Source organism: Phyllopteryx taeniolatus, chromosome 4 (assembly GCF_024500385.1).
Source record: "Phyllopteryx taeniolatus isolate TA_2022b chromosome 4, UOR_Ptae_1.2, whole genome shotgun sequence".
In the NCBI taxonomy this organism is placed as follows: Eukaryota; Metazoa; Chordata; class Actinopteri; order Syngnathiformes; family Syngnathidae; genus Phyllopteryx; species Phyllopteryx taeniolatus.
The window spans coordinates 20,851,969-20,864,488 of NC_084505.1; the positions used below are offsets into that span (position 1 = coordinate 20,851,969).

Below are 12,520 nucleotides of genomic sequence, written 5' to 3' on the forward strand. Positions count from 1 at the left end.
ATTAATATAAAACAAAAACATAGATGATAGATAGATAGATAGATAGAAATCAACTGCAATTATTTAATTAGATAAATGAATAAAAACGTTCAATGTACAGTGTATGTAAAATTGTTATTTATTTTACTTTTTCCAATTTGAAGAAACTGCTAAATAATGCAAATCAAGAATTTAATGGGGCCGCCATACTTTGCGCATTTGTATGTGTGATACTGTATATCAATCTTAGAAATGGACGGGGGGGGGCAATATAGAGTTGTAACCTTTGGCATTCAAGTGAACACAATTAACCACGCGTGTGTGGTTTTTATATGGGCGCCAAGCCTAAAGGTCACCAATTAGACGCCTCCCGAAGGCAATTGGCTATTTATTGGCTCGGATGAAGAGCAGCGGCCGGGGCAGGCAGGATAGGGTTTCCCGCAGTCAGCAAAGGATCCCTTTGACCGCCATAGATTCGGTTTCTCCCTCCCTAGTTACGAGCGCCGTGTCAACACCTCTCATTTTATGACGACTATTCGAATGAAGTCTTCTGCCGAATAAACTGATGGTGGTGTGGTGGCCGGGGGCGTCCGGCTGCGCTCGCTGCCCGGCGTGGTGTTCCCTCTCCCGGGGCGACGCGCAGGGCTCGTCGCCGTAGGATGCCTCCGCTGTGGAAACGCATAAGCTTCTCGGTCGCCTCGGTGCTCTGCGTCGGATCCGTGGCCCTCCTGCTGGTGGCCCTGTCCACAGAGCGCTGGGTCACCGGGCGCATCCTTTGCAAGACCGGCGTCGAGATCGTCAACGCCTCCCACCCGGAGCTGGACCTGTTCACCGGGCACGTCTACTACGGTCTGTTCCGCGGAGGGAAGACCAAGAAGTGCGGGCTTGGGACCAGGCGCTCCAAAATCCACAGTAGGCAGTCTTACGACAACAAAAAACAAAACAAAACAAAACAAAACAAAACGGACGGCTCAGATAATTTGTCGATGCAGGGGAAAAAAAGAAAAACAGGGATTCAATGTAAAATCAATCCTTTTTATCAAAATATGAATTCCTGCTCATTTGTATTATGCATTTAATTATAATCAATTGACAGATATTTATTCGAATGAAACAAATGCAAAAATCTTTATTCTATGAATATTTATTTTATGTAAAACAGTTTATCTAATCAGAAAATAATCACTTGTGCTCATTAAAAATGTTCATATTTATTGTAGTTAAAATAATTACTTAATAAACAGAAATAAATGTAAAATTGCCTATCTTACAAAGAATCTTGATATATATTTGTCAACAGGTTTATTTTAATATTTCACGCTCATTTTAAAAGATGATTGTATATCATTAATTCAATTAGAATAATTGACCTACTGCAATGAAATGCATGCAAAATTGTTTATTTTACAAATCTCTTTATTACTTATTATCTACTTGTTTATTTCAGTAATTGTATTGTTTGTAATTAACGTACTGATAATTATTTAACCAATGATTTAACAAAATAGAATTCATGTAAAATTGTTTATGTTGCAAATCTTGTTACATTTGATGTAAAAAAAATGTACTAATCCAAAAATAATTCATGCTCTGTTTTTAATGAATGTCAATATTTATTATTATTTTGTTATTACTTTTTTGTTTGATGTTCAATCTTTATTATCTACAAGCACTTTGTTACACAAAACTCAGGAATTTGTCTGGAAAAATCTCTTCTCTTTGTACATCATTTTCGCCACAAAATGTAAATAAAACGCAGCATTAGGTACACTTGCACAATTGAATAAGAGTCAATACAAGAACCATTACAAAGTTTCCACCTTTGCGGAGAAAATAATGCTACTTTTTGGCTGTCACTGAGAGAGAGGTATTCATTTCGTAGTTAGGCTACACGATACATTTCTGGGAACTTTCTGTACTTGGAGTTTCTGTTCAACACTGCAGACCGCATCCCAAAGGTTCCTGGGCCTCTTGAAAGTGCTCCCTGGGCACTTTCATGTACCTGCATACACTATATCGATCTTTTGTCCCACCCTTAGTTGGAGTTGGTGTACATTATGTACTACAGTACTGAATTATACTCAGCAATGTTTCTAATATTTTGGTCACTTAATTTAGCTTGTACAGTGACAATAAAAAGTCTACACACCCCTGTTCAAATGCCAAATGTTTTTGTGATAACATTTTTTCCAAAACCACCATGAATGTGACCTATAACATGTACAACTCAATTGTAAAACAAAATCAAGTATTTTTGAGTGGCGATGTAAACGAACAGCAACAACTAAGATAATGTGCACATCCTTTTATAAATGGGGATGTGGCTGTGTTTAGAATTAAACAAACTTATGGGAGTCAGCACACACATGTAACGCAACTTGTGTTTGTTCTGTGTGTGTGCGTGTGTGTGTGTGTGTGTGTGTGCAGTCTTCCCAAAACTAGTGCACACGTTGAACGGTGGCCTTCACGTGATGGTGATCCTCTTCCTGCTGACAGCCGTGTTCTTTGCACTGGTCAGTCTCTCCTTCAGCATTTATAATGCACGTAAGGTCCCCTACCAGAGCATCAAGGGTCAGAAGGGACTCTACCTGTGGAATGTCATCGCCGGTACGTGATGCTCGCGTAGGTTTTCCTCGTCATGTGACAACTGTTTTGCGTGGTCACTTGTTGCTAAGTAGAATTAGGAGAGCACAATAATGCAGTCAGGAACAGGTGCCACAATGCTCGTCAATACCTTGCCTAATAAAAAAAGGTTTGCTCTGGTGCCATCTTGGGACATCCTGTTGGCAAGTAACTATGTTGAAGTGAGTTGAGGAGCTTCATTAGTCATGTTTTGCTGCCATCTCGGTCGTCTATGGGCAATTATTTGAAAGCTTTTTGGGAGGCTGATTTTCACTGTTCGCGGCATGGCTTGATCCCTTTACATACTTAATGTAAGACTGTCCATTTCCATACAACTGTCCGTTCATTCACATACACATTAATAATGTGTGTATGTGAATCGGGCTGTCACTATCGAATCTTTTTAGAATCGATTCTCCTATTGATTATTGGTCGAATGATCGACTAATAATCTCCCCACCAGTATCTTTTTTTTCCTTTTTACTACTAACATGCATTTTATTGTCTTTTATGAGGGATGGACTTCGATCCTTAGACTGCATATGTTCGTACTGAGTGTATGATATAAATTTGATGTACAGGAATGGGGACAGCAAAATGCTAAATACTAAACGGTTCGCAATCATGATTAGCATTAGCGCTCTAGCGATTAGTATTTCGCAAAAAACACTAACTACCATTCAGCTCATTCATCATGTTATGTGTACATTACACATCTAACAGTGTCTTACAGATGCTCCTCTGTCGTTTTTGGCAAAGTTTGTTAGTGCCCCCACACCGCGTCTGTCTCCAATAAATATCCGTGTGAAACATTGGTTTTGGCGGTGCAAACATGGTTCCGGGCGGAACTTTTTTTTTTTTTTTTTCTTTTTCGATGCCTATGGAGCTTTTAGGCATACATGTTGCACCGACCTATTTTTGAAGTTGACTTAGCTGAGTTATGCGATTTTTTTGCCCCGCCCTAGAATAAACAGATAAGGTGAAACCGATTATAATGTGTCATTATAAGCATCTGTCTGTCTTTTAAATACTGTATACCACAAAACATTTCCACCCCTGTTACGTCTCCAGCTGTGTTCGGCACACTGGCCGCACTCTGCTTCCTGGCAGCCGTGAGGCACCACAGCCTCACCGAGCGCCTGGTCAACTACCGGGAGAACCTCTTCGCTTTGGTCGTCCTGGACGACGCGCTGGACTGGTCCTTCTGGCTGAGCGTGGCCAGCGCGGCCACTCATCTGGCCGTGTGCGCAGTGGTCGCCATGAGCCGTATCAAGCTCCCCAAAATGGAGGTCAAGATGCCTGAGGAGCCCACCATCTTCTCTCTGGACCTGCTCTACTGACAGTTACATTAAAGATGGTGCCAGGGTTTGTTTGCATTTTGAAATAATGCCAATTAGACATGACTTTATGTGAGAATTTGACGAGATTTCATGACGTAGTTTGTAGAGATGGAGTGTAACTGCAACATGAACAAAATGGCCAATATTAATATTTATGATCACAGAAATACCATGGAGAATAGAACATATGAAAGCACTTTTTGTCTTATTTTGCATATTGTTCATATATTGATGTTGTAAAGGATGTTTGTACGTGTATGTTCATCTATTAAGCTTTTCCTCCCTAACTGCCTCTGTGTATCAGATAAAATAAATATGTGTCCATTAATTAGTTTCTTAGTGGTTTAACAATTTCAATGCACAAGGAACCATACAGTGCGTACGGAAAGCATTGGAGCCCCTTAAATTTTTCGCTCTTTTTTATATTGCAGCAATTTGCTAAAATCATTTAAGGTTTTTTTTCCTCATTAATGTACACACAGCATTCCATATTGACAAATGACATTTTTGCTGATTTATTAAAAAAGAAAAACTGAAATATCACCCAGCCATAAGTATTGAGAGCCTTTGCTCAGTATTTAGTAGAAGCACCCCTTTGAGCTAATACAGCCATGAGTCTTTTGGGGAATTTTTTCACACCTGGATTTGGGGATCCTCTGCCATTTCAAGTTCGGTCAGGTTGGATGGTGAACGTTGGTGGGCGGCCATTTTCAGGTCTTTCCAGAGATGCTCAATTGGGTTTAAGTCAGGGCTATGGCTGGGCCATATGGGGTGCTGTGTGTACATTAATGAGAAAAAAATGAACTTAATTGATTTTAACAAATGGCTGCAATATAACAAAAAGTGAAAAATTTAAGGGGATCTGAAAACCTTCCGTACCCACAGTATGTTGTGACTGAAGCGGTTGTTTGAATAGTTCGTAGAATTCTGTTATCATGTGCTGTGTCATAATTGAATTGGCAGCACAGTGTACGAGTGTTTAGCACATCTGCCACGGATTTCTGAGCTTTGGGGTGCGAATCTTGGCCCGAGCCGTTTTAAATGTTCTCCCCATGCTTGTGTGGGTTTTCTACACGTACTCTGACTTTCTCCCACATTACAAAAATATCCAGATTAGATTAATTGGAGATTCTAAACTGTCCATAAATATGAATGGTTTGACTAGATACGTGTGTGCCAAAGTCAGGTGTGATTTCTCCAGCTCACATGTGACCCTAACATGGATAAGCGTTATATAGAAAATGTTTCATGTTTGAAATAACCGATACAATTTAGTAAACTGTCATGATTATGATCACTTTATTATTATTATGATTATTAATATGATTAGAATAATGTTAAGTAAATGTTGCAGCTTTGTGCTTCTCCCATCAGGTGCACGCCACATCGAGATACCAGCATCATTTGCTTGACAGTCTTTACAATGGTGCCCTCGTTGACCTAACCCATTTTTTTTTTATTAACCTGGCTTGGAGGAAACTTTAACATTTTAAATTAAAAAACAAAAATAAAGTCTTGCTACAGTATGGACTGGGATGCAATATTGAAAGTCAGCGTCATTTCAATTAAATTAATATTTTAATTTATATTTTACCTGTAAATAACAACCTATTAAGAACATATTACATTTGAATTTTAGTTATTTATTATTACGTGCGTTTTATTTAAAATGTTTAACACTTTTACGGTTTGACAGTGTCGCTCGTCGATGACGTCACCAAACAAGCGCCTTCCTCAGTGCTGGTTATCTTTCCAGCTCATGAGTGCGACCTTTGTAACTAGCGTACTGTTCTAACTTTGTACTTTGCCCACACATGTTCACGAGATATCGAATATGTTCCTTATGAGGAGAGCTGCCGTGCTTCCACTCTCGCGGACCAATTTCTGTCGGACATTTTGTTCCTCGCAAAGTCTCCAAATGGAAAGAAAAGTGAGAGACAGGAGGAGTCCGGACAGGCTCAGTATTTCATTCAATCAATGAATTCTTGATTATTATTATTATTTTTTTTTCAGCTTTTAATCCATTTAAGAGATTTTTTTCCCCCTCTGTCCCCCACCGCAGGGTTTGGTGCTGGGCGTGTTCGAGAAGAAAGAAGAGGAGGGCAGCTTTCGTTTGACGGAGGCAGCAGAAGGTTTTGACCGCAAAGTGTCCGGGAAGCTCTCCGAACTACTGAAAATGTAACTTTTTCCCCACTAACAACCACTTTTACACTCAATTAACGACTCACCTTTAGTCCCAACATTACGTAAATAGTCTTTTGTAACACTGCTGCGTCATACTTTCTCTGGATGTTGATATTGACAGATGTGTGTGGTACAATAGTGTTTTTTAAAAATGTTTGACCGTGATTTGTATTATTTCTTTTAAAACGCATTTTATGTTACTAGACATAAAAGTTTTGTGCGCACGGTGCATAAGTTGTGAGCATATCTGCCTCACAGTTCTATGGTCATGGGTTTGAATCCGGCCTCCCTGTGTGGAGTTTGCATGTGTGAGTTTTCGCCGCGTACTTCAGCTTCCTCCCATAGTAGCCCTCCCATTTTCTTTTATTTTAAATGACTATTTTTTTGTTTACCTCATTTAAAATTGGGGATGCGCCGATACTAGTATTGTACCGTACAGTACTCTGTACATCTAAAAATTCTCTGATACTCTGCACCAGTACTTTAAGGACATGGATGATAAAAAATCTTTATGCTCTGCAAAATGGATGATGCACTCCGCTTGAGCGGTGACCGCTGCACAAACACATTTTCATCACAATTACAAGACCTAATGACATCAAAGTATCTGTTCTCTATATCGCCCAATATTCAAACGTAAGTAAATGCCAGTACAAAAAGTGGCATTGGTACCGCCAGATGGGCTCCTTGCTTCAATATGTGAATACTAAACCACACAATGTGCCTTTGCAGTTCTGGAGTTCTCAAGAAGGGCAAAAGCAGAGTGTTCTACGGAGTCCACAAGGTGGGGAATGACACGTCCGTCGAAGAAAAATGCAGCAATGAGAGAAATGACTTGTTTTTCTGCTTATTTTCCAGGACTTTCCGTGCGTAGCAGTGGTCGGTCTGGATGACGTCGCGGCGGGCGTGTGCCGGGCGGAGAACTGGGACTCCGCCAAGGAGAACATCCGACAGGCTGTGTCGGCCGGCTGCGGGGTTCTTCAGGACCTGGAGGTCAACCACGTGGAGGTGGATGGCTGCGGTGACCCTCAGGCGGCGGCAGAGGGTGCCTTACTGGGCCTGTTTCAGTACGACCAGCTGAAATCCAAGAAAAAGCCCAAAGTGACTGTGCAGCCTCATGCCAGGTGTGACCAGACACTGACGAGTGCTATTTATTCAATACTACTCTATTTACGCATGCATGTTCATGGTAAGCGTCAGTGTTTATTTACTCAACTGCACAGAGTACAGGCATCTACAGTTACATCTCTCCATCAATTAGAATATCGTGGAAAAGTCTTTTTTTTTTTGTTTGTTTGTTTCAGTCCTCATACATGTATTAAAAATTTGAGAAATACTTTTCACAGTGTAAATTCCTGCCTAATCTCAACATGAAGTCATTTAAAAAAATAGTTTTTGACCTAATATTCTAATTTCTAGAGGTGGTGAATTTTGGGTTTTCATTTGCTGTAAGATATAATCATCAAAATTATACATATTAAAAAAAAAAAAAAAAAATCATTTAATTTTGAGTGTGTGTAGTTCATTTCTATAATATGAGTTTCACTTTTTGAATTGAACTACCTCACTAAATGAAGCTTTTGACACGATTCTAATTTCTTGAGATGTATCTGTATTCGGGGTAATCGACCACTGTATTTTCTCATGTCGTGGCTCAACTTCATTGCAGAGGGGACAGGTGTCTGTGTTAAATGTGTGTGTGTGTGTGTATATGGTTGCGTTTAGTGCCGAAGTGACAGCGTGGGAGAGAGGAGTGCTGTACGCCGAAGGCCAAAACTTGGCCCGCCTCCTCATGGAAGCCCCAGCCAATCACATCACTCCCACCGCTTTTGCCAAGACCGTTGAAGAGAGGCTGGCGCAATACGGTGACCGGGTCGTAGTTCAAAAGAGGTATATTATTTATTACTCATCATTAGTAGTAGTAGTATACGTGGGTAATTGTAGATGAAAAATATAGACAACATACCAGGAAAACAAAACGAAAAATAAAATACAGTATTTGTTGAGGATATAGGAAAAAAATGCAAGCAATTGACGGACGCGAAACTGTTTATGATTGCCTATAGGTGCCACAAGATGGCGCCAAAACACTACTTTCCGAAGGATTAATGGCATTTCCATTCAATTCACTAAATTTGAGATGCCAGTGTTTTGATTTATGAGCATGGTCACGGAATGAATTAAACTCGTAAATCAGGTCACCATTGTAAGCATTTTTTTTATTTTAGAAATGTATTTTTGTAAATTTATCATCATTTTAATCATATAAAGGTCTCAAAATATTGCTTAGATTTAGATTTCTTAAAAATGATCAAAGGGGCCTTAAAAGGTCTTTAAAACGTATGAATTTGTTCTTTTTCCTGGTCAAGCCAACATTATGTTTGTCTGACCCATTGTTGCTAGGCAGAATTCTCTGGGCTCAATCCTAACTGCCCCATACACATAAGAATGACATATGCCGGTCACGCCCACTCGGCTGTTACATTGTCAAACCAGATTTATTTATATGGATTGATTGTGAAATTGAATCACTGTTCTGTATTGAACATTGAATACAATCGAAATTGAGGAAAATTGTTTGCTTTGCTTAAAAGGACTACAGTTCCTACTGAAGTGTCAATGGTAGAGTTGCATTGTGGAAAAGGTAACCCACCTATTTTGTCTACGCGATGAATTCCTCCAATCAGATCCCAGGCGTGGATCGAGGAGCAAGGGATGGGGGCGTTTCTCAGCGTGTCCAAAGGCTCAGAGGAGCCCCCTGTCTTCCTGGAGCTGCACTACAACGGTGCGCTCGACGGTGCCCAGGACCCGCTGCTTCTGGTCGGCAAGGGCGTCACCTTCGACAGGTAGACCGCGACAAACGCACCCTGACGACTCGTGCGTTTGTGTATTATTCGTCTGCTTTTCAAAGCGGCGGCATTTCTCTGAAGCCTTCCGCCTCCATGGATATGATGCGAGCCGACATGGGCGGAGCCGCCACAGTGTGCGCCGCGGTCGTCACGGCGGCGGCCCTCCAGCTGCCCATCAACATCATCGGTGAGCTGCTCTCGCTGTCATACACGTTAGATGATTAAAAGAGACCTAATTAAAATTGTCACAATTTGAAACCGTCCCCCAAGTAAAAAAAAAAAAAAAAATACACAAAGGATCAAGAATTATAGTAATCCCTCGTTTATCGCAGGGGTTACGTTTCTGGAAAACCCCCACAATAGAAGAAATCTGCAAAGTTGCCACCAATTATTGCATTGTTTATCCGGGTCCGACCAAATAAACGGCCGGCCGATTTGATGATGATTTTTTGAACGCAATACATTTCAACATAAGACAAAGGCAATGACATTCAAACAAACATTAAAAAATTGTTTTGAGAAAATCTGCCAAAAAATTGGCCGATGTTTTTTTTTTTTTCCAGATTTTTCTCAAGTACTAAAGAGTCAAATGCTATATAGGCCTATAATTCATATATTTATTGTTGCAAGCGTTACGGGACCCAAAAAGATGTTTTTATTCATTACATCTTTTTTTAAAATTAATCGGTTATCGGAATGTTGTTTTACCAAATATCGGAATCGTCCTGAAAAAATCCATATCGGTCGGGCCTTATTTTTACAGAATTTGGCAAATTAGAAAATATTTGCACGCTTCTTTAGTTTCTATAGTTTATTTTCCATAATAAGTCTCCTTTAATTGTTATACCGCCTTCCTCCAACAGGCCTGGCTCCGCTGTGTGAGAACATGCCTAGCGGCAAGGCGACCAAGCCAGGTGACGTTGTTACGGCAAAGAACGGGAAAACCGTCCAGGTCGGTGGACATTTTGGAAACGTACAGGAAGTGGATGGGAAATGTTCATTGTAAAAGGCTTGCATGCTGCTTTGTGCGCACAGGTGGACAACACCGACGCAGAAGGCAGGCTTATCCTCGCCGACGCGCTCTGTTACGCACACACCTTCAACCCCAGGGCCGTTGTCAACGTCGCTACGCTAACAGGTGGGATTTTAGGGGTCCCCAACACAACCGGGCTCAAAACTCACTCGGTAGTGCCCGCTGGAAAGTGAGCCCCTGACACCGGTTGCACCGATCATCGTGATCATTATTTCAGCATGCGGTATACAACGAACCCCCGCTATTCGTGGGCGATACGGACCAACCGTTGCCGCAATTGGTGAAAATCTGCGAATAGTTGACGTCCCCCTGCAAAGGAGGTTTGTAATTCCATGTAGCTGCCACAAGGTGGCAGTAATGCACTTTAAACAGAGAGGATCATAAAGCACTGACGCCATACATTTAGCATGTACACAGTCAGAACCCGTGTTAAGTAAAGAGCGCACAAGTGAAATGATTCAACACCTTCAATAGCGTTAGCCAGCATACTAACCTCAATAACAAGCTAGCACAAACCGATGTGACATGGGCAATCGAGTTACGGCCCTATTCCAAAATGTAACAAATACATCCCAGAATGACAATATGAAAAACTTTTGGGATTTTCTTCGCAAATATACTACAAATGTAAAAAAAAGCAATCTCATGTTGCCCAAATATGCTCCATTTCATATTTGTTCACAAATCCAAACTATTGGTAGGTCCCCATTTTGTACATATGATTAACCACTTTGAACAAATTGACAAATCTACTAATTCTCTTGAACGCTCAACTGTAAAACAAAAGTGCCTCACTCTGTGGGAGCCGTGCGGCATTGTCGCCTCAAGATTGGTAGTTGGGATATTTTTTCGAGCAGTGCTTGTCAACCTTTTTATTTACCCCAAGAACCACCTAAAAAAAAAATACGTACATGTATTATTGTAAGCCACTGGAACATCACAGTACAGCACAGTTTGAACATTAACACTGTGCCTAAATACTGTATAGGAAAATAGAAAACGACGTAATAATTTGATTAAAATGCAATGCACATAAAAGATAAACGTTATACACCCTTGCAGAGAAACATTTCTTAAAGATAAAATACAAATGTACTGAACTACAAAGTTAAATGCAACTGAAATGTACTTAAAAAAAAAAAAACAAAATCTTGTACTAAAATGGTATATGAGAGCAATATAAGGCGTAATTCCAACTTGAACAATGCTGTGTTTGGTGATAGAGTTTTTCGTTCTTTTTTGTTTTGTTTTTGATTTCCCGAAAATTAGTCATCGTGGCGATGCAAGGATAGCGCCCGACAGCGACGACGTACATCCAGCATTGACCATGTTTGCGTGTTTTCTAAGGCGCCATGGACGTCGCGCTGGGCTCGGCGGCGACTGGAGTCTTCGCCAACTCTGATTGGCTTTGGGAGCAGCTGCACAAGGTCTCTGCGTGCGTTTGACACACACACACACACACACGCGTATATCTTTAAGCTCTGATGTTGACAAAAGGTGTGCGTGTAGGCCAGTACGGTGACAGGCGACCGAGTGTGGCGCATGCCTCTGTTCCAGCACTACACCAGACAGGTGACGGACAGCCAGCTGGCCGACCTCAACAACATCGGCAAGTACAGCCGGTACGTATCTCGCCGAGCGCCCGCCATGTGTCCTACAAAGAAAAAGAAAGCGGCCTCATCTCCTCAAAACGCCGTGCGCTCTGCTTCCCGGTAGGTCGGGCGGCGCGTGCACGGCGGCGGCGTTCCTCAGGGAATTTGTCACCTCGCCGCACTGGGCTCATCTGGACATCGCAGGAGTGATGAGCAACAAGGACGAAATCCCGTACTTGAAGAAGGGCATGTCGGGAAGGCCCACGCGCACCCTGGTGGAGTTTGCAGCCGCGTTGGCGCACAATAAATAAGTAACTTTACAAATGCAGCGCTGCCTCGATATAAGAGTTGGATTCGTCCCGTGACCACGCTTGTAACTCAAATCGCTTGTCTCTCAAGTCAACTTTCCCCTTTGAAATGAACGGAACTGACAATCTGTTCAAGCCTGCCCCCAAAACCTACATCTTTGCACCATTTGTGTGAAAATCTCAGGGTTGCCCATTATGTGTTAGCATTAGCATTCAGCTAGAGGCGAAGCTATGTGATTGCTTCCTCAGCGCAACACGTAATTCTAGTTTAGTTTGATGGTAAACTCCCAAGTGGGAGTGGCATTAAAACAGCTTGACACCTCGATTTTGGATGAATTGTTCACTATTTGCCAAAACCGCTACTTATTGCGAAGTGACTTGAGTTTACTGCCGCCATGCAGCGCCCATATCTCAAGTTTACGCTCTCGGGTCAAAGCAAAATCCAAATCATCCCAAAGATGGCTTGTATCTCAAAAGACGGACCACTCGTATCTCAAGGCGTCGCTGTACTCCAATGACACTTTTCGACTACACCCATGTCAAAACCATATTTTCAAAATAAACTCACGAAAAAGTGTCTGCTGTCTTGAATCAAATGAAGGATACTTTTTGA

General features: G+C 41.5%; 2 protein-coding genes across 3 annotated transcripts; both read left to right on the top strand.

Moving 5' to 3' along the window:
- Positions 1 to 283: 283 nt before the first annotated feature.
- On the top strand, positions 284 to 4,250 carry clrn2 (clarin 2). The gene is made up of 3 exons (XM_061770480.1): positions 284 to 891; positions 2,407 to 2,586; positions 3,673 to 4,250. The coding sequence occupies exons 1-3, from the start codon at positions 639 to 641 to the stop codon at positions 3,939 to 3,941; spliced, it is 702 nt and encodes a 233-aa protein (XP_061626464.1). The 5' UTR covers positions 284 to 638; the 3' UTR covers positions 3,942 to 4,250.
- Positions 4,251 to 5,653: 1,403 nt separating this feature from the next.
- On the top strand, positions 5,654 to 12,484 carry lap3 (leucine aminopeptidase 3). 2 transcript variants are annotated; one of them, XR_009788127.1, is made up of 12 exons: positions 5,654 to 5,871; positions 6,004 to 6,119; positions 6,858 to 6,909; positions 6,984 to 7,249; positions 7,851 to 8,015; positions 8,813 to 8,971; positions 9,037 to 9,161; positions 9,838 to 9,926; positions 10,010 to 10,112; positions 11,355 to 11,442; positions 11,517 to 11,629; positions 11,724 to 11,927. XR_009788127.1 is itself a non-coding variant. In XM_061770481.1 (12 exons), exons 1-12 carry the CDS (start codon positions 5,776 to 5,778, stop codon positions 11,908 to 11,910), a joined length of 1,551 nt encoding a protein of 516 aa, XP_061626465.1. In that variant the 5' UTR covers positions 5,655 to 5,775; the 3' UTR covers positions 11,911 to 12,484. The 2 variants fall into 2 exon arrangements, 1 of the variants encoding a protein (XP_061626465.1); XM_061770481.1 differs by having other exon boundaries at positions 5,655 to 5,871; positions 11,355 to 11,434; positions 11,724 to 12,484.
- The last annotated feature ends 36 nt before the right edge of the window (positions 12,485 to 12,520 follow it).